Here is a 22588-nt window from a genome sequence, read left to right as displayed (position 1 = left end):
TCAGCAGATTTCGGTCCCTCTGGTCACAGCAGGGGTGTGGCTGACTTCATACCCATCAATTCCATACTCAAAGCATGACAAAGTGATGGAAAAATCACAATTTCCAATGGCTCTCCCATTTTTTATTGACTCCAATAGGTAAGGATTTGCAGTCAAGGGAAGCCGTTTGGCTCTCATCTGTTTAATCAAGAAAGGAACGATTAAGAAAGGACAAGACAATTAATTTCCCGACCTGGATCAATAAGGGAGCCCCAACTGAGGAAATGGACATGTGAAATTGATATGTTTTTGATGGTAATAATTACGCATGCATGCAGTTAATTAGAAGGATTCTAGTTGAAGAAAGGGGAACAATTAATATCACCAATCAATTGCAAAAGATTCCAACCAAGAATTAATGGCCCCAAAATTAATCGCTAGAACTATGCCCATTAAAAATCAATGTTTAAAAAAAAAATCAAATGCATTCAGCATGCATAAATTACTCTACTCTATAAAATGACAGTAGTTTTATCACTCCTTTTTCATCAACAGAATTCACATACAAACACGATGCTGTAAAGTTTTGACGAGTATTGCCCCTATTGTTAATGGGATAAAGAAGACGGCAGCACCAAAACAAACATGTCTTGTTTGCCAAATGCAAACAAGTTGTACAGAGGTTTACTGAACCGCATTACTACAAATGTTTATTGATGCACTGTAGCTCTATTACTGTTCATTACAAAATGGCAACTTTGTAAGTCTACAACCACATCTGAAAGGTTTGCAGTAATCAACTATAATGAGACATTTTACCCTTTGAGGAACTTTAAAAAGAGATTGTAAGAAATGATAAAGAAAATTTATTCCTTTCTCAGTTTTCCCAGAAACTAGCTAAAACTTAGGACGTTCTAACAGTTACGTTTGGCTCTGCACAATCTCTGCTGTTTTCTTACCCAACTAGGGCCAGGTATGCTTTAATAATTCCCCTTATGTACTGTGGTATTTGTTATATCTTTATTATGGTACTATATTTGATGAATTTTAAGCCAGCAATGACTGTAATTGCCAAGAAGCCTCAGAGAAGTGTTGCTAACAGTTAGAAGCAGCACTATTGGGAAATTAAACAGGCAGATAGCAGAGCCCCAAACGTTACCTTCACAATCTGTGGCGCCAACACGCCTCAGTTTTATGGCCCCAAACGCTGTTAAAGTTAAGCTCAGGTTTGAAATTGTTCCCCTTGGTCTTTCCAGACACATCCTAGACTCTTTTGGGAGAAGGAGTACCATCACCTCAGATACAGGTGCTTGCCCTGTGATCTTGACGTTGCCATTTGCATGCTAATCATACTATATTAGAAAGCACCGAAGCAGATAGATACCTTTTGTAATGTGTTATAGAGATCGTTTGCTTCAGCTTTGACCCTTAAAAATCTTTCCCTGACAAAAGTGCACTTAGCCAATAAGATTGAATGAAGGGTGGACACAAAAACTTATTATCACAGGAACATCATGATGCACCCATAGGACAGACACAGCAAAAAAAACTACGTAGCAATCTACATGTAGTTCTTCGCTTGAAAGAACCCAGATCCACACGATTGTATGCAAATCTGCATATTAAGCATAGTCATGTACTTGCTGTGACCCAGATTCTGTAAGTGATGAAATCTTTCAAAGCTTTCAGTAAGAAATGATCCAGATGATACAGACAAGGCCATATAGATATAATGGTTGCATTTCAGGCAACTTTGTTTACCAGCAGTCCCCGACCATTGTCCTTTCTGACTTCTATACTTACTAGAGAGGGCTGCAGTCCTTCTGACTTTTCAAAAAGAGCGGGGGAATTTCTCTGGTACCTGTACATATTGGATCTAGCACCTGTCCTTGTTACAGCTAGCAAAAGAATGGCTTTTCAGTAAGCATTGGGATATATGTCCATTTCCATTTCCATCACAGCAGGACAAAAGTGTAGGGGGGTGTACCCAGGGTTTGTCCAAAGTTTATTGTTGGTGTAAATTCTAGATCTTCCTTTTACAGGTCAGTTCAGCTGAGCAGTGACTGAGCTTTAGGAAACCAAACATTGACACAACCTGGGCTGACCTTGCACAAACAAACAGGGAAAGTCAAAACTGTTTACTTCGGAAGGATACACAGACCAGACTTTAATCTTGGGGGATCCTTTCAACAAAGCAGGTAAAAGCACAGGCTGGAGACTTCAACAAAGCTGGCTTTGATCCTTTTCCTGTTCCATAAACCTGGAGATGTTTATACTCTCTTACTGCAAGCTTTGACCACAAAGATGTTCTTCTCATTATCTTAAGACTTTGGAGTGCATAATATTGACTTTTTCTTAACAATAAGGCCTGACAAAAAATTGTAAGTAGAATTAATCAATTATGAAGAAAAGATTACAATTTTCTGCCAATCATTAACAGTCTCAATACATTTTTTTGCTGTGATACCAATGGGTTTCAAGGATCCTATCAAAATGTAACAAATCTTCATTCCTAGATAGTAGCTTAGGAACTATTAATAACCATCCTAATCTAGCTAATCCTATAGTTTTTTGGAAGATTATAAATAAACACTACAGTTGGTAATGCAGCCATAGAATTATACATTCATTAATGGTGAATGCTACTCATATAAGTAAGATCTATGACTTGCTTTGAAAATATGCAAAGGTATCAGATCATGTGGTGATATTCAAGCAGATGTTGGGTAAAAAATAGTAAGGTTCTCTGAGAAATCTATGGGCAAGAATTAATGGGAAAACTCCCACAGCAAGACAAAATAAGTCTAGCCCCCAGGCTGAACTCTAATCAAACCATACCGAATATAACGACAAATTCTACAGGGAGTTTCAGAGCTTACAAATGTTTTTAGTACCATCTGGGAGTAAACTATAAAATGGTCTGCAAACTAGACACTACGGAAATCAGGTTATGGCAGGTCTGAGCGGCGAGGAGTGTTCTGTGCCTTCAAGTCACGGAAATGATTAAAATCTCTGTGCCTCCAGAGCCCAACATAGCCCCTTCACAATTGGCAAACAATGCGGTTCATCAAAATAATTAAAAGAGGGATGAACAAAACATAAACTGTAAGATACTGACAATCACCACCCCGAAACAAAGGATAGAGAAGACACGTTGAACGAAGACCACCACGAAGACACCGCACTTGCCTTTTCTTCTGCAGTTGTAAAGTAGGTAGTTACGAACGCCAGGAAGGTTGTAATTACCAGGTAGATTGTAGTGATTTGGCCAGGTGAACACTCCCCCAATGTCACCTTCAATTTAGAAGCTTGTGTGCTCCGCGAACCCTTTCAGTATGTTCTGCTACAATGAGAACAGTTGGCTTGTGGCAGCGATGTCCCTGTGGTTTGGATTCGAGCCAGCGATCGCTATAATGACAAGGTGGGTCACCTGGAAAGCAATTCAGGCCTCACCTGGTGGTCTAACCCCCTGCCTCTGGACACTACAGGTCTCAGTGTGACCAACAATTGTTTGACCGAAGCGTTTCTTTTGTCCGCTGTACTCCCCCTGCCCCTGCATACATCACATTGACAGGTGGGTATTACCACTTCACCTGCCCGGCCCACTACAATAATGCCCATTTCCCTCCCGTCTCTGCGAAGCGTCCGACCTGACAGCGACGCCCCCGGGGTATTGAACTTTGTGCGCTTACAGCATTCCTCCCCATTCTGCCTCGCTAAACCAGACAACACGACATGGCATGTGTCATACCTGCGGTCGTCTCCTTACGACCCCGCCTTCCGGTTTCATCCTAGGGAACACTAAAAATCCTGACTCTGAGAGCTAACTTGTTTCCTTCGTTCTCAAAAGTAAAATTTCAGAATCAAGCGATGATGATGAAACAGGGCTGAAAGAGAAATCTGCATCTGACAAAATTCACTCCCTGAACCTGTGTGTACCCAGGTGCAGACTTTCCCCTTAGGCTCTGTTTTAATGTTGATCTTCATGTTCACCCTACTTTCTAAATCTGAGAACGCACAAGGTTGGCCTAACCTTCTGGAAAAATACTTTAGTGAACATGTGTTACCCGTTGGGCAGCTGGAGAAGTTGCCAAGAGTTGAATAGAGATTTGGAAAGTGGGAAATAATTACAGGTGAGGAGTGGACAGGGGGTAATCATGGGCAATCTTCTCAGCGTGAGACCTTGGCCAGGGGAGCAACATCTGCTGAGCGTAGCCGCCCCAACCTGCATTCTCAGGTCGTAATGAGAAAGAAAAGGCAAAGAACAAAACATCTGATAAGCAGAGAGAAAGATTCAGAAGCTACATCAAAGGTAGAAGGAGAAGAAAGAGGGTGATCCTCCTCCTCACGTTAAAGTCGTTTTATGTGCAGCCCTGAGACATTATGAACAATGGACAAACATCAAAGCAGGCATGATAAGAATCACATATTCAAAGAATGAGATCTTACTGAAATATGAGAGGATTACTTAAAGTGGGACAGACCACTCTACCCTAAAATCCAAACATGATTTCGTTCATCTTTCTATGTTATGTTATGTTTCAAGTGAGATTCAGGCTACTAGTACTATATGGACTATGGACTGTGTATGATACAGTTGCTGTCAGCTGTTGTCTTGCAAATACATAGTATGTCGCTTCCTAAAGGGTAAGAAACCCTATAATAAAGAGAATAGTTTCAAAAGTACATAAAATCCATTCGAGAGACTTTGTTTTCAAAAATAGACCTTTGGAGCATAAATATTGCCAAAGCAAGCAGGCTGCTCCCAGTAATCAACTTCAAGCTCTTGCTGTTCAGTTATCAGTCAAACATGAACATGTTACCCTTGAAGCAACGAACTGTACAACCAACTTACAAAGCTGAAAACTGCAGTCATCTAGAATCTCACCAGACAACCCTCGCTGTAAGCAATAGAAGAATCCCTGCTCTGGAGTGAGCAACCTTGGCATAAGCCAGAGTGTGTGACCAGCCAAGTGTAGATGTATGAATATTACATGATAGCAAGGAAATAGCTCTGCCCTCCCTCCAATCCTGGGGTAATAACATAGATAGAACATATTGGCTCTGACCTCAAAGGGTCATTTCTGTGATCCTCTGAGTGAAAGGCCAGTGTGGTTATGCTTTTGATGTCATTATTCAAGGAGGTTTTTAAATCTTTTTGTACTATGCTACCTTCCCTTTTAATAGATAACATTTCATCACTGATCTGCTTCATCAACTTACATGCTACACTTTCAGAATTACAAGAAATATAAACATCTAAAATTGTTTTACAAACTTCCCCTTGATGTAGTTTCTACTTGGCTGCATATGGATGTATTTTCACACTCACTGCTCACTCCCACAACATAATGATGACCTTTTTGACACCCTTCTGCAATTACCAAGTATTTGTCAAAGGCTCAAAGCTATGGCTGGCCTAGAAGGAAATCAATTGCATGCTTAGTCTCCAAAAGAGGCACTGAGGTCACATGTTTACAGATACAACATGTAGTTGGTAGATACATTGCCTTTACTTGACACCCACTAACTAAAGCCTGCAACAGAGGCTACAGATATCAACTTTGTATTTGCCAATACAATCATTTATATAAACTTTCTGAGAAGTATGAGTGCCTTCAAGCTATTGTCACTTACTGTCGCATAAACAAAACTACCTAGGTGGTCAGGATATGTTTGAATGCACTTGAATATGTGGTTAGTGCCGGATATGTACATATCTTCAGTGTGGTTTAAAATGTTGTATATACAACTACGCCAATGGCTTTGCTGAAATAGTGTAAGCCAGACAGGAATTCATGACATTGACTCCAAGATAATGTTCAAAAGGAAAAAAAACATTTTCTTTTCTTTGAAGTACTTGAAAAGAATTTATATGATGTTAGACTTTGATAACAAATATGCATGGGAGAATATGAGAGCTTGAGGTCCACACAGCACCCTTGTTAGGGCGACATTGAGCTTGTCGTGACTTTGGCCATTAATCCTGCAAGTTCTGACAAAATTATTGGTCCCGGTGGGAAACGCAAGTGGCAAGACTGAAACACTAGCTTCTCAGCTTGCTTGCAAAATGATACTAATGTTTTCCTATCCATGGCTGCTGTCAAAGTTGTGAGTTCGTTCCTGACACTTTCTTTTATCAGAGCTCCATCAAACTTGCCTTTGACCTGACTGAATCAATACAGAGACAAGAACAGGAAAAGTGATACCAATGTTTTCCTATCGCTCACTGCTGTCAAACTTGCAAGTTAATTTCTGACAATTTTCTTTCTTATCAGAGCTTCATCAAACTTGCCTTTGACCAGCCTGGTGTCATCTATCATCATAGAGACAAGGAAAGGAATTTCACAGACTTGTTAATGGGTTGTTCACACTTCATCATGCCCCCTTCTGTTGCAGGCAACATGTGTTTCCACAGACCATGGTCATTCATAATGGAAGCGCTGCATGAATAATAGATCTGCCAGGATTATAAATCAGAAATCCCAGCACCACAAACAAGGGGGGCATATGGACATAATTATAGCAATCAACCCTGCAACAAATGGTCAAGTACAAAGGGGGGCTAAGTTCTGGGCGCCTCTGACAGCGGGCTTGGTTCAGTTGAAGCAAGGCGCTCAATGAACTGGAAGGATGCAAACATGGGTAATACTGATAGCAGCACCGCATCCACAGGGTGTCAAAAGTTTACCTTGGCTACAAGAAAAGTTTTTCCACACTGCGAAAACACGATGTCCGCACTGCAAGGAAAGCCACAACCACAAAGAGGACAATGAAAAAGACGGCACAAAGACAAGTTCTGTGCTTTTGTGGGTGTCTATAGTCTCCAGACTGATGGGCACCTTCCCTATTCACACCGTGAAATCCAGATTTTCATCCCTTGGCCACAGGATCTCCCTGCTCCAAACACCGATTTGCAACATAAATAAAGGCAATTAGATGAGAAATACATGTCTGGTGTGTGACCCCGTCACTGACCCTTTCTTAGCAGGGGTTTAAAAGTTCAGGAAAAGCCAGTAAAACTCTCCAAACTCCCCTCACATTAAAAATTTTGGGTGTGTCCCTTGTAATGATAGTATTTAGAGGCAAAAAATAGAAAGCTGTCACTGGAAACTGCACGGAATACATGGTTAGGGAAACAACCTATTGAATAAATTGCTACCCGTCAAGCCAGCAAAAAGAAATTATAACTCTGACCACCCAAACTTTGACTAATGCTGGTTAAATGGTAGGAAGCACCACACAATTGTCAAGGACACTTAGATGAAGTCTGGTTGGGGGTGATAACACCGCAGCAGTAGCTGACTCTATTATTAACACATTGGGTGAAAAATTAGCACCCAGTCATGACTTGACAACTTACACAGTTAACACCTCCATCTGAATACACAACGCTTATTAGCAGGAAGAAAGCAGGCTCTACACAAAAGCATATAAACACAAAATTATAAATTTCCACAAATAACAGAAGTTGGGGATATCTTTAAAAGTCCGAATGGTTGAACCATAAAGGGCAACTGGAACAACTTGGCAGAACAAACTTGCTCCGAGACCTCTTGCTGTTTTCACAATTTCCTCCTACATTTCACATGCTAACATGAAGTGAAAAACAGCAATCTGCAACAGGGAACTTACCTCTTTCTCCACAGGAACGTAAAAATCAAAAGTCCAGCGGCTACAGAGGAAGTTTATAGAACTGTTGGGAGAGAGTGACTGAGGGAAACCACAACCCACATGGAAAACTCAGAGGAAACACATCCAGACCTTGCGCCTGTGGCTCAGCTGCCAGGAAGTGATGCCAGTGACAGATTTAGTCATCCCCCCACTGGCTTGAGGAATTACCGGGCTGTACCATTTTTGCATTTTTCTGGGGTGACACAAAGTCAAAACAATGACAAATGCAACCTTTATCAAACTAAAAAACATGCTTTTCACCCTCTTCTCCAAATGTATCTCAACAAAGGTAAATTTCGACTTTTTGGACTCAGAAAAGACTATCAAATTATTAGAAATTGAAAATTTTTGACATCTGACATCACCCCCTGAGAGGTGGAATGACACAGCCTGTCATCACTGATCAGATGACACACATATGGTTTCTCCCTTGGCCATGGGGACTAGCCCACCTGGTGAGACTGTTGATCAAAACCTTGATGATACACATGGGAGAGGAGGCCTGCGGTGTCCTGGTCTTTACTCAAATTTTCATGTTTCATACCTCCGGCTCTCCCAACATGAACATAGTTTTGAACAAATTTACTGTCTCTGGCACTTACTTGTTGATCTGGCAATGAGTTTCAGACTTTCAGTCTCCCCCTAAGATCATGGACATAAAGGATCTTCCTGCAGTCTTACCACAGGTTACATTCTATCAGAAGAAATTAGGTGTATTTTGTAAAAAAAAAAAATCTCTTATCCATGTCAACATTTCTTCACATGCTACCAAAGTTTGAGTGGGTATCACCTTCTTTCTAACTCCAGGAGGCCAGCAACTCCAAACTCCCAGAAACAAGGCTGGTTTCTGTAAACCCCAAGGGCCTAGCTGACTCTGCAAACCCTCCTGTAACCTTACCCCTTCACAGAAAACACTTGAATAAGCAGGATCACCCTCCAGCTTTCATGCATAACCCAGTACAACTGCAGAGACACTCCTGCTGTCTGCCCTAATCTCCGCAAATCCTGGATGAGATCAGAGGAGATTCGATCAACAACTCTCCATTCTAATTATCCTACCCTCAGACAGGCACTAGGAAAACTTCACCTGCTTTGGTGTGCAAGAGGATCCCAAAAATGCAGTTCAGGAGTCTTAACAATTTTGATTGTAGATGATAAGATACAATCACAGGCTTCTCTTCATTATCAGTCAAGCATGGACATATGATCAAGTAACAGAGACTGGTTCTCAATCAATCAGAGTCTTGTATGAATCATCTTCTTGTAATTCCAAACATAATTTTACTGTCATCTTTTTTAAAACTAAACATAGATAAGAAGTATGAGTTGTCACAGAACAGATAAAGAATTCTTCATTCTAATTTAGTTTATAAACTTGAGACATCTTTAAAGCCTCCAAGTATTGAATACTAGCTAGTACCCTTCAGAAGATGAATAAGAAGGAGGAAAGTAAGTTGGACCCTTTTATTTTGAAACATGATCTGGCTGTATCCTGTTTGTGTAAGTGGTCAAATTAGAGATGGAATCTGCATGAAATACAAGACTAGCTGTAACTCAAACAGAAATTATTCAAAGTGGGTACTTGGAAATGCTGCCTAGAATTGATGCTTCATAAACCATCCTAGAATCATTCTGCAAGACTTCAGCCACAAGAGAACAGTAATTGTGAAGATCTGAATCTGAAACTTGGATCTGAATACTATACTAGTACATTATGTCAAAAAATGTGTACACAAACTGAACAAAGGTACAGACTTTCTCCTAGGACATCATGTTTTCATGTTGAGTTCATTTTTGTTTGTTTCACAATCTGGGAACCAAAAAATTGAATTGGTATCAACCAAAACCTACTCCACCATAATAGCATGATAGAAAGAGATATTTGATCTCAACACCATATAGGGTGTCTGGTAAGAGTACTAAGACATTGCAGATGTTTGACATTTCTCTGAACTTCATTCATTCATTCATGAATGAACTTTTTCATGTGTTGGAGCAGGTTTCACAAATCTGTGCCAGACAGTGAGAACATGCTGGGCTCCATTCCAAGCAGGGATCTCTCCCTCAAACAAAGATAAATGATGAACCTCTGTAAACTTTACACAAAGGACAAGAGTCAAGTGTTTCTGAACATGATTACTTGGCAGGAGGGATGGCATCAAGCAAACTCTTGAATCTCTACAGATGTCGGTAGGGCAAATAGTAACATTTTCTGACTACTAAAAAACCAAACCAATTAACAAAGTATCTAGTTTACCGTGGCTCCTATACTCTCCCCTCACCAGCATAAGTATAAAATCCCTGATAAACTAAGGCTCTCTTTACATTATACTTTTGCCGTCAGCGCCACTGGCGTCAGCGCCACTGGCGACAGCGGGAACCCCGTGTAAAGACAATTCCCGTCGACGTAGTCCCGCTGTCAACAAATTTTCTCCCGTCAGCTTCGAAGCCGTCGCCCGTCAGCACAGCGGGAGTCCCCGTCAACTTCAAACTCCGTCTAAAGAGAATACGTCGGGCTCGCGTCAGCGGGAGTCAGGGTTTCGGCGATTAGCATAAAGCACGCGTTGATTAGCATACTGTAAGTCTACTTAGATCCCCGGTATATATATATAGAGAGAGAGATTCGCGGGATCCGCGGCGACTTTTGTGCCGTGCATTCATTTCCCCGCGGATATATTTATCGTACTTGTGCCCCCCTCCCCACATTTACGAGTGATGAGCATGGAATATCTACACATAAACAAGGCTTTGCATCGTAGTTTAATACGGGCGGGGAGACGCCGTCTACCGTTGTACAATCATACAATTTTGTTTCTTGCTTTTGTTATGCTTACGCCCGATACTTTCTACAAGATGGCGAAATGCAAGCACCGCAGGTGTCTGTCAGATTTCCGGGCGGTGTGTCTAGAGGCGTCGCGACAGCGGCCTCCCGACAGCGGGAAATTTCGCCGCTGACGCGAAAAACGTAATGTAAACTGCGCCTAAGATGACACTGGCTAGAAAATATCACTGCCTTCTATCACCAAGTCCTCTTCCCACATCTGCTTGAAGATAAGACACACACAGAGGGGAGTGGCCGTGGTGATTTTTAAATAGCAGGTATCCTTTCATCTCTAGATTGTGAAATAATGCTAGAAAAACAAAGCATGTGCTGGGCTAGAGTCCAAGCCCACCCCAAGCTGTGACAACAACCTCTGATAGTCTTTGATGTAGAGGGTTTTACAGAAGATGGATGGTTCATATCACATGCCCTGGGATCATAAAACAGAGCTCTATCTGATCTGTGCAGGAAGTTTGCTTTGTAACGGAAACTCTGGACATGGCAGGAGAAACCCATTTGCTGCAGGGTGTGGACATATTTCAGAGCTGATGTTACGACATTGTTCTTTCAGATTCATCAGCATGACAGCGGAATTTATACCAACTTCCTGTGTGCAGAAAAACTAATGGAGAGATAATTTTACCTCCTTATAAACTTCACAGACATGAAGGAAAACGTCTATAAAATAACAAACAACAACAGGGAAACACATGATAACACAAGGCAACTTTTCATTGCCTTATTATTACAGTACTGCATGTCGTAATAATTCCTTGAGTAACTTGTGGGTGATTTGAATCATGAGAAAACAATTCAATAACAAGTCTATTTTGATATAATGTAAAGGCACTTGTAAATATGTTTAGATCAAAATAATCTGTCACAAATATCTTCAATCTGACCTCACCACTTGCCCACATAAGACAGGAGAATGTCACATTTAAAGTGATTCTCCTTTCAGCAGTTACAGCTGGAATACCATCCATCAATGTCCACAGAACTAGCTGACAGACAAGGTATTGTCAATGAAGGATGTGTCAAAAGCACAGCAGAGAACAATCTTTGGCAAGATACTAACTGCAGAATTTCAGTTTGAGCATTCTGTTCTCTGTGATTTATTAACCTACTTGGTTATCCACTGTCCTGTAGTTTTACACCACTGCGTGGTTATTTCCATGTATTTTTATGTATTTGTCAAATACAACTACAAAATGTATAAGCACTCACAACATGACATGTTTTCAGATTTCAAAGCTTACAAATCATCTCATAGTTTCATGTCAACATTGATAGCACACATGATATTTTATGTGAAGATAACACATGAGGCACAAATTAAACTTAGCAGGGTTTAGGATCCCCTGTTAACTTTTGGCCCAGAAAATCAAAATAGGACACCAAGCAGCCCTAACCCTGCCATGAACATTTTTCTGTTCGTTTTAAGACCCAAACATGCATGACAGTGGCTATCACATGGATCAGTAGAGGTAATAAGTACCAACAGTTGTGTGCAGTGGCCCAAATTGTGTTAGCAACCTCTTCCTAGCACAAGTCAGCCAAAGTTTATGTTGGAGTCAGTCCGGATGTAAAATGCTATAAGCTCAACTTAAATTAGTTAGATGTGGTAAAAAGCAGCCTGGGGAAAACATGACATCAAATTCATCAATATGGGCCTAAAAAGATGCTCTTAGTAGCAGTCTTAGCGGTTACAGCCCTATGTTCCGAAATCCCTATATTCCGAAATCCCTATATTCCGAAATCCCTATATTCCGAAATCCCTATGTTCCGAAATCCCTATGCCATATAAGTTCAAAAACCCCTATCGAAATGTTCCAACACACGGCCATATTTCTTAGGAAGAGTCCATGACGCATTTAAAACTCCGTTTGATCGTTTGAAAAAGATTGGATTTTTCTATATCAGCTTTCGAAAATTTCGAGATTTTTGCATTAGTTATAAAAAAATTCAATTTATTTGAACTAGCTATCAAAAACTCTTTTCAAAGAATATTTCAAGATTTTTTATAAAAATCTCGAAAATCTTTCATATTTTGATATTTCATAGTCCAAACTGTCTGAATGCTGCTTGGTATTCGGAGAATTTAGATATCAAAGATTAAGATATCTAATGACCTCGCGCCAGTTAGATATGCAATTGAATATATATATACTTTTTAAAAATATAAGGAAATGAAAAAAAATTCACTCATACATGAACAAGACATTTGCGATGCGGTTCGGCCTCTGGTTCAAATTTAACAGAGTTCAGGATCTCCCAAATGGCACAAGAGAAGAGTATCAGAGGAAGGTATAGGATCTAAATCTAAATGCCACCATGAACCTCGTTAAGCCACAACTCTCTACCAAATTATGGCCCAGAGTTGGAACATTTAGTCACATATACTATAAATTTATATTCACCTTGAATTTCGATTTTATTCTGTTAGATTTCGGAGCATAGGGATTTCGGAACATAGGGATTTCGGAACATAGAGATTTCGGAACATAGGGATTTCGGAACATAGGGATTTCGGAACATAGGGATTTCGGAACATAGGGCGGTCACCGTCTTAGGGCCTCTTTAGACCTACGACATTTTAGAGTCGTGCGATCATCGTCGTGGGCGACGTCGCCGGCGACGGTAATTTTTGGCCGTCTAAAGACGATCAAAACAATCGTACGACGGCAATAAACGGGAAATCCTCGAAATGTCGTGCGACCACCTCGGACCCAGTCGCACGACGTTCAGCGGGGGGGCCGAGACGGCCTTTTTCCCTGTCTAAAGAAAACCGTCGCCGGCGACGGAAGTGGGAGGTCACGGGTCATATGCAAATAAGCTATTTCCTGTCAAACCACATGGAAATCCCGCGCCATTTTTCTGTTCATTGAAGGCTTTGTTTGCTGTTGTTTTTTTCTTGTTTTTTTGTCATTTTGCGTGGATTTGACGGCCGCTACATATCCCAGATATTATCATCGGACATACGGACAGCCACATGGCAGAAAGCCGCGGCAAGATTTGGGGGGAAGCCGAAACTCGCTGCTTGATAGGCTTGTGGAGCGACGAGTGTGTCCAGGCAAAACTCGAGACATGGCGAAATGCCATGGTCATCAAAAAGATCGTTGAAGGGCTGGCAAAAGAGGGCTTCTATCGGTCACCGACGCAAGTTAAAGTAAAAATGAGAGAGATGCGGTACAAGTATAGACTCGCAAAGAAGGAAAACGAGAGAAGTGGAAGTGGAAGAATCAGCTGTCCCTTCTACGACGAGATGGAGGATATCCTTGGAGACAGACCCGCAACAACCCCCCACTTCACAATGCAGACAGTATGTAAGTACCTCAGGTATTTTAGAACTTTTTGAAAATATAATTTTGACGATGAAATTTTATTCCAGTTTCGGCTATAGTCTATATCTTTTTATCAATGTTGTGTAAATATAAGTAGAGACTATGCAAAATTTGCATTTGCCTTAATCTTGTATAATCAATATTTTTCATATTAATGTCATTTCACAAACAACATGGCCAAGGTAGGCATGTAAGTATGATACACCAATGTCTTCGGTTCAGGTATTTTGTTTATATATATATATATATATATGTATATATATATATATGAGGAAAAGAGAGAGAGATATATGATATATATATATATAGTCATTTTTAGTAAACATGCAAGATTTTTACATAGCAGTGATGCCAAAAGATTATTTCCAGCCCGTGAGAAAGATGATGATTTCATTTGTCATCTCGATGACAATCAATTTGAAGTCTTTGCTCATTAGTAGTTTACAAAGCTAGTTAGAAATGTATAGATATGCTAACAGCAATTGTTTATGTAAATTAATTTGGTGTTTATTTATTTCGACCATTATTTCTTTTTGCAGGGCCATCTGACGATGAGGTGGACGGTAACGAAGATGAGAAGGATGACGATGACGATGCTGTGTCTGGAGACGAGGAGGATGAAGACGACACTGTGTCATCTCGCTCGATCACTCCTCCCTCTGAATGGGACCCCCTATCTGCTGACAGTATGGGTGGTACGGGTGATGACACCGGTACCCAATCATCACTTCTCAGCACTGGGGACGAAGTAAACCAAAGTTCAACAGGCAAGTCTTTTTGAAAGTATTTTTTACACGGTTCTCTTCTTTGTTATTTTGAGTTGTTATTTGGTGCCTGACACAAAATGATATGAAGAGGGTTGACCTGTTTGTTATCTTCTCATGCTATTTACAGCAATATGCTATACTTTGAGAGAGTGTATTGTTAATTGTTCACAAATGTTGAAACAATATCTGCCTAATGTATCATAAATATTTTATCACAATTTTCATGAAAGGTTAACCCTGGCTCTGGCTCCTCCATGCAGTAATTGTTTTTTCCTGTAAATCAGAGTGACCTTTACCTTCATTTTCAATACAATATGTTGAATGGATAAGATAAGATAACAAGAAATTATGTATAATAATAATCGGGGACTTTGTGTAATGAAAGTCGAACATCATTATTTATTTATTTAGATTTACCACATTTGTGGAAGGATTGACATAACAGGTGAACTATCACCTTTTCAAGATGTCATCCCAGACCGGACTGTAAGATTTGGACCATCGCACACCGGGGCATGCCCCTACTCTTTTTCGAAAGATGTGGTGGGTTCTTTAACGTGCGCGGGGTGTGGCTCTCCCCAAACACGGGACCTCCATTAAACGTCCTATCCGAGGGACGTCCCCAACTCTAGAAGAGCTAGGTACTCATTTACACCTGAGTGAAGTGAGGGAATTTGTATTAAGTGTCTTTCCCAAGGGCACAACGTCCGGGCGCATGTTCAGATATGTCTGGTTCGAACTGGGGTCCCCTTGTTTGACAGTCGGATGTTCTATCCATTATGCCACACGACTCCACGTAATTATAAATCATTATTTTGTCATTCCCTAGAATCAGAGAATGAGACGCCTGGCAAGGCCAAGGATAAGGCAGGGAAGGAGACACCTGGCAAGGCCAAGGAGGGGAAAGAGGTGTCTGGCAAGGCCAAGGAGGGGAAGAAGACGCCTGGCAAGGCCAAGGATAAGGAGGGTAAGGAGACGCCTGGCAAGGCCAAGGATAAGGAGACACCTGGCAAGGCCAAGGAGGTGTCTGGCAAGGCCAAGGAGGGGAAGAAGACGCCTGGCAAGGCCAAGGATAAGGAGGGTAAGAAGACGCCTGGCAAGGCCAAGGATAAGGAGGATAAGGAGACACCTGGCAAGGACAAGGCGGGGAAGGTGCTGCCTGGCAAGGCCAAGGACAATGCAGGGGAGGAGCCGCCTGAGAATGATAAAGAAAGGAAACGGAAGGGGACAGGTAATATGACTACCATTATTATGGACAAATGAATGAATTTTCACCATTTGTGTTCATCAAATGTAAAAAATCTCCTATCCCTTCATAAGGAAAAAGGTTATACTCATTGATCACTCAATGGTACTATATAATTGAGCCATGCAGTTTTTTAAATACATTTTTTCTTATTATTTCTTAATTTCTGTTCAGCGTTCAAGAAGACCGCCCTGACCAAAAAGAAGAGCAGGCTGCAGTCAACATTCGAGGGCCTGCAGGAAACTATGTCTTCAGTCCAGGATGAGGGACTGAAAAGACAGATAGAAATAAATGAACAGAGGGATGAGGGCTGGAAAGAGCACGAATTAAGGATAAGTAGGATGCAGCAAGAGGCAGACAGGGAGGTGATGTCCAATATGATGGGCCAATTTATGGGCATGATGGGCCAGTTCATGGGGATGTTTGGCCCCGGGGGCATGGCCCAGAACCGCCCCATGTTTCAGCAGGACCCTGCAATGCCACCCCACCCCACCTTTCCACAGCCCCCTGGAGCCATGCCTAACAACCACACCTTTCCACAGCACCCTGGAGCCATGCGTCCACAGCCCCCTGGAGCCATGCCTAACAACCACACCTTTCCACAGCCCCCTGGAGCCATGCCTAACAACCACACCTTTCCACAGCCCCCTGGAGCCATGGCCCAGCAGCCCCCTAGAGCCGTGCCTCAGCAGCCCCCTGGAGCCATGCCTCCCCACCTCACCTTTCCACAGCCCCCTGGAGCCATGGCCCAGCAGCCCCCTAGAGCCGTGCCTCAGCAGCCCCCTAGAGCCATGCCTCCCAACCACACCTTTCCACAGCCCCCTGGACCCATGGCCCAGCAGCCCCCTAGTGCCATGCCTCCCAACCACACCTTTCCACAGCCCCCTGGAGCCATGCCTCAGCAGCCCCCTGGAGCCATGCCTCCAAACCCCACCTTTCCACTGCCCACTGGTGCCATGCCTCCCCACCCAACCTTTCAGCAGACCCATGAACCCCTCCTGGGCATGGGAAACAGCGAGAGTAACGACCAGTACCCTGATGGTGACGAGCCAACTTATGCGATACTGTAGCGATGTTAAACTTGTTACTTAGAGTAGTTTTGGTGACGAGCCAACTTATGCGGTACTGTATCGATGTTAAACTTGTTACTTAGAGTAGTTTTGGTGACGAGCCAACTTATGCAATACTGTAGCGATGTTAAACTTGTTACTTAGAGTAGTTTTGGTGACGAGCCAACTTATGCGGTACTGTATCGATGTTAAACTTGTTACTTAGAGTAGTTTTGGTGACGAGCCAACTTATGCGGTACTGTAGCGATGTTAAACTTGTTACTTAGAGTAGTTTTGGTGACGAGCCAACTTATGCGGTACTGTAGCGATGTTAAACTTGTTACTTAGAGTAGTTTTAAACAGACTATGCTTCACATACTTATACACACTATATTAAGTATTTTTGCTACACATAAAGAAACCAGTTGAAAATCAGATATGTACTTCATATTACAGTGCAATACGTAACATTATACAGATGTGTTTCTCCTCAGGATGTTAAACTTGTTGCTAATTGTACTTTTAAAACAGACTATATCTATATACACATATCTATTTTTGCTAAAAGTAAGAAACCAAGTGAAAATATGTACTTCATACTAGAGTGTAATACATAAAGTTATACAGATGGACATGTTAAACTTGTTGCTAATTGTACTTTTAAAACAGACTATATCTATATACACATATCTATTTTTGCTACAAGTAAGAAACCAAGTGAAAATATGTACTTCATACTAGAGTGTAATACATAAAGTTATACAGATGGACATGTTAAACTTGTTGCTAATTGTACTTTTAAAACAGACTATATCTTTATACACATATCTATTTTTGCTAAAAGTAAGAAACCAAGTGAAAATATGTACTTCATACTAGAGTGTAATACATAAAGTTATACAGATGGACATGTTAAACTTGTTGCTAATTGTACTTTTAAAACAGACTATATCTATATACACATATCTATTTTTGCTACAAGTAAGAAACCAAGTGAAAATATGTACTTCATACTAGAGTGTAATACATAAAGTTATACAGATGGACATGTTAAACTTGTTGCTAATTGTACTTTTAAAACAGACTATATCTTTATACACATATCTATTTTTGCTAAAAGTAAGAAACCAAGTGAAAATATGTACTTCATACTAGAGTGTAATACATAAAGTTATACAGATGGACATGTTAAACTTGTTGCTAATTGTACTTTTAAAACAGACTATATCTATATACACATATCTATTTTTGCTAATACATAAGTTATACAGATGGACATATACGTTGAAAATATACAGCAAGTGTAAAAGGGAAGTTTTAGACCCTACATATACCTACCTCACAGTTTTATAGAGTCACAGTTGCCATGTTAAACTTGTTGCTTATTGTAATATTTTTTCCCTGATGACAGTACAGCTATAGTTAGTACAAAGTTGAATCAAGTAGCTTAGTTGAACAAGTCTAGACTAGGCACTTAGCACAGACTTACAGAGTCTACCCTTTGTTCAAGACTTTGAAGTAAAGACGGTGCTTAGCAAGAATAAACAACTGTCTCCCAAGTTGTTTCTTGTCCTTTTCCAAGTTCTTTCCTTCATGCCTGGCCAGGATTTTCCCATGAAAAGGCCAGCAGCACTAAAAGAGTACAACTTAAGTGTTTACAACTTGTTAGTACAATCGACAATACAGCCCCAGTCAAGATGTTTTGTCTACACTCTGAAGTGGACGACACTCCTTGCAAGCGATAGACTATGCAGATGTATTTTGGAATACATATCTATTTTTGCTAAACATAAGAAACCAAGTGTGACAGGAAAGTTTTATACCTTACATATGTATACCTCAGTTTTATATATGTCATATTGTTGACTGTTGTTCCCCGTTGGGATGTTAAACTTGTTGCTTAGAGTAGTTGGAGAACAGACTATTTCTATCTGCCTAATGTATCATAAGGAGGGGAAGGAGGTGTCTGCAAGGAACAAGACATATGTATTGTTAAGCAAGGTGCAATGCATTGAATTATACAGATGTCAAACATATACTTGTCAGTTTTAGACCTTACAGACTTACATGTTATAGTTTTACATGCCATATTGAATAGTGTTGTTCAGCCAGGTGTCACATTTTAACATGTTACATATACATTCTGTGTAAATCAATGGCTTTGGCACATCTGCACAGAAAGCAGTAAACAATATCAGGTTTACTTCAGCTCACAAGGTGTGTTGTCTCATAGCCATTAAATACACATGAGCCCTATAGGGGGATACATAAGGAAAGGAGAAGTCACTGTAAAAGAATTAAGGGGCAGCCCCACCCATGGGGAAACCGCCATGAATCAGCCTGGCCAAGGCATCCCTGGCTGCATTTGGCGTCACCTGCTGGATTGGCCTCACCTGCGGTTCGTAGGCGGCAGCAGCAGGGACTTCCCACTGGTTGAAGAATCTCTCTCCGTGTTCCTCACATATGTTATGTAACACGCAACAGGCCGTCACCACTGTTGGGACCCGGTCCAGGTCGATGTTCAGCTGATGAGATAAACACCGCCACCTGCCCTTGAGGTGGCCAAAGGCACATTCCACTGTCATTCTGGCACGGCTATGCCGGTAGTTGAAAGTCGACTTCTCTTCATTCAGATGGCCGTTATCCGGATATGGCTTCGTGAGCCAAGGTAGGTGGGGGTAGGCTGCATCTCCCAGCAGCACGACCGGAACGTCAGTTCCAGAGATCCTTCGAGTGAACTCCTAAAAACGTGAAAATATAACTGTAAATATTAATGTTTCTTTGTAGTCTATGAGTTCATTGGGAGCAATTTTAACCTCTTTTATCAGTTGAAAGGATTAGAAAATTTTAGTTGCCTTTCATTACTTAAGAAATGTTTGACATTCAAAAGGGCAAAAAAAAAACACTCATACCTTCGGAAACAAAGTCCGTCCATCTTCTCTTGTCGCCTGTTCGAAGATAGGGGAGTTGCGGAGAACACGAGCATCGTGGACGCTTCCAGGCCAGCCTATATATACATCGGTGAACCTGTTGAGAAGGAAATGTATATTTGTGAATATTAACCACAACTTAATGAAGTAGTGCAATATTTAAGAAAAAGGATTGAGAGTTCGACATACAGCAGTTATTTCAGCTATGTATTTCACATGATCTGGCAGCAACCATGCTGAGATTGCAGAATTCCATGACGACTCAGGTTAGTTGTTGAAAAGTTTCATTCATCCATTACAGGTTTGCAGATACACAGGATCCTATCATGACACTAACATAAAGTTTCTATTGGACAAGAAAAGGTTAATGGCATGAAGAGCCTTGGATGTGTGTGACAATGTTATGGATATATGAGTAAAGTATGTAATCTATATCAGGTTGACATGCCCCATTTCAACTTTTATCATTAAGCAGGAAATGGTAGTAACACAGAAACAATACGCGTACAGGTTTGATGACAATGTTTCCATTGAAGTTGTACAAAACATACCTGTATCGATAATCCACAACGCCTTGGAGCACCATTGAGTACCATCCCTTACGATTGTAGAAGTCCGTACGGGTGTTGGATGGGGCTTTCACTGCAATATGCGATCCGTCCACCGCGCCTCCGCACTGGGGAAACCCCCACCTCTTTTCATATCCATGTATTGTTTCTCTCAATCTGTCTCCTCGAGGAAAAGACATGTACCGTGGCCCCAGAATGTTCACTATGGCACTGCACACCTCATAGACAATGTTACTAACGGACCCTTCGCTGACACCAAAAAGGTCCGCCACTGTCCTCAACAAGTCTCCCGAGGCAAGCCAATAGATGCCGATGGCCAGGCGCGTCTCTGCGGTTATTGCGTTGCGCATGCGGGTGTCCGTACGACGTAGCACAGGTTCGAGATCATTAAGCAGTAATACAAACGTATTTCTTCTCATCCGAAATCTTCGATACCATTGAGCGTCGTCAAACGTATCGAGTGCGATACCCTGCCACCAATCGCTACTTCTCGGGTAAGCCCCGATCCGTCGATCTACCTGCCTGGCTTCCAGTATAGCCAGGCCGGCGGCACCCCCGAACGCCTGGTTCAAACCCAAGTATTGCCCGTCTCTGTACATACGTCTCATTGCCCTTCTTTGCTGGGCACGATTTCGGCGTCTCATCCGCAGGGCAACGCGTGTTACAAGCAGAAAAAGAACAATCTGCTGCAGCATGACAAAAAAAAGCGGTTCTCCCGCCATGTTGGATTTGGCGCCAGATGTCAGAGGTCATTATAGGTCAACGAGGGTCATGCGTGCAATCGTGCGCTGCGTGTGTCCGCCGGGTGTCCGCCACGCTTGCTGACCGTGTGTCTAAAGAAAACCATCGCCCACGACGATGATCGCACGACTCTAAAATGTCGTAGGTCTAAAGAGGGCCTTAGCCATCTCTTAGTACAGGTAATAGTCTGCCAAAATGATAATTTTCTCGTCTTTCAAGTATTCACAGAAATCCGAAACAAATTTGAAACAATCAAAGCAAGGAGGTTAAATATACATGTATATTTAACCTCCTTGATCAAAGTAACAGACTCCCGCCGAAACCATCTTCTCCTGAATCAATCAAGCACCAATTCACACACCTGCTAATGTCCTCTGGGTCCTAAAAAATTCAAGACGTCACACCCGAACGCACAAATGGAAAAGAAGGAGATACCACTGCAATTTGCACAGTAATTTGCAGATGGCAATCAGCCTACAGGTAGCTTCCACCGAAATTCAATTCACTAGTCTGAAAACACATCTGATCTGGCTTGGCACACCTCAAGGAATGTTGATATTTTAGATGCTTGTCAAAGGAAAACCAAGGCACTCCACAAAATGTGATACACATTTCAAATTCTTTGACAATGAGGACATAGAGATCAACACATATATGGCTATACATTCAATATTAGATGCCAGATATGCAGCTGTTCGCTGATGTATTATGCATTTTCAGTAAAGTCCTGACAATCATGGTGCTCAGATTCTCTCCTTTCTTTTTCCATTCTCCTTGGCTATGGTCTATCCGACATGTACCACATATCTCCCAAGAGTCCACAAACAATTAAAAGCAGTTGTTTCACAAATGCCAATTACACTACTAAGCCTGGGGACTTATAGGGTCATTCCTATGCAGGAAACAGCACGTTTCCTGCACATAGGTGATAAAGCATGTCCTATCTTTGAAATGTGTATTGCAGAACCCATATACCAACCTCTATTGTAAAGGTGCACTAGGAAGCTGATAAGAGTAGACTGCAGGATGCTGGAGATTGCAAAGACTCTTAAGTGGCGATGGGGAATATCTTAGAATCGACCTTTAGTGTTTGATAATACTCTTCTTCTGTTTAAAACTGGTTTACACTAGCCTTTCATATCGCAATTTGTATCCATGTACATCATACAGATGGATATGACTGACATTTGCTTTGTTTGACTTCAGCTAAGCCCAGCACTTTTCCTGAAGAAGCATTAGCTCAATCCTATTACATTATGTTGTGACAAGAGGACACCCAAAAATCTGCCAGCAGTAACATCATATGGGGATAAAATGTACTGTTATTACAGGGCCCTCATCTACAGATCAACCAGAGGATGATCTGCAAAGGCTTGTACTACTTGTAGGGCTATGGTTCAGAATTGAAACATAACTGTACATCGTGAGCTATCCCTTGGGTGCTTCAGAGTTAACCACACATTAAATT

At 41.5% G+C, this 22588-nt stretch overlaps 4 protein-coding genes across 13 annotated transcripts in view; 2 read left to right on the top strand and 2 right to left on the bottom strand.

The window, feature by feature from the left end:
- Positions 1–22588, bottom strand: part of LOC136436665 (teneurin-3-like) — a 191299-nt gene that overhangs the window by 47186 nt on the left and 121525 nt on the right. The window contains exon 1 of one of the 10 annotated variants that reach the window (XM_066430838.1): positions 7615–7779. The exons of the other annotated variants lie outside the window; for them this stretch is intronic. The gene's annotated coding sequence lies outside the window, so the exon portion shown is untranslated. Of the gene's footprint in view, positions 1–7614; positions 7780–22588 lie in introns of those variants that run through there. 10 annotated transcript variants of the gene reach the window in all.
- LOC136436664 (zinc finger and SCAN domain-containing protein 29-like) lies at positions 13071–14851 on the top strand. Its single transcript, XM_066430835.1, has 2 exons — positions 13071–13800; positions 14358–14851. Exons 1-2 carry the CDS (start codon positions 13467–13469, stop codon positions 14597–14599), a joined length of 576 nt encoding a protein of 191 aa, XP_066286932.1. The 5' UTR covers positions 13071–13466; the 3' UTR covers positions 14600–14851.
- LOC136436662 (protein diaphanous homolog 1-like) lies at positions 14927–18439 on the top strand. Its single transcript, XM_066430833.1, has 2 exons — positions 14927–15816; positions 16006–18439. Exons 1-2 carry the CDS (start codon positions 15351–15353, stop codon positions 16899–16901), a joined length of 1362 nt encoding a protein of 453 aa, XP_066286930.1. The 5' UTR covers positions 14927–15350; the 3' UTR covers positions 16902–18439.
- On the bottom strand, positions 17306–21277 carry LOC136436663 (uncharacterized). The gene is made up of 3 exons (XM_066430834.1): positions 20362–21277; positions 19793–19907; positions 17306–19621 (listed from the first exon to the last, which is right to left on the bottom strand). Exons 1-3 carry the CDS (start codon positions 21099–21101, stop codon positions 19178–19180), a joined length of 1299 nt encoding a protein of 432 aa, XP_066286931.1. The 5' UTR covers positions 21102–21277; the 3' UTR covers positions 17306–19177.

This window comes from Branchiostoma lanceolatum, chromosome 6 (genome assembly GCF_035083965.1).
Source record: "Branchiostoma lanceolatum isolate klBraLanc5 chromosome 6, klBraLanc5.hap2, whole genome shotgun sequence".
Classification (NCBI taxonomy): Eukaryota; Metazoa; Chordata; class Leptocardii; order Amphioxiformes; family Branchiostomatidae; genus Branchiostoma; species Branchiostoma lanceolatum.
Note: the sequence above shows the minus strand (reverse complement) of the source record. Positions and strands in the feature narration are given on the sequence as shown.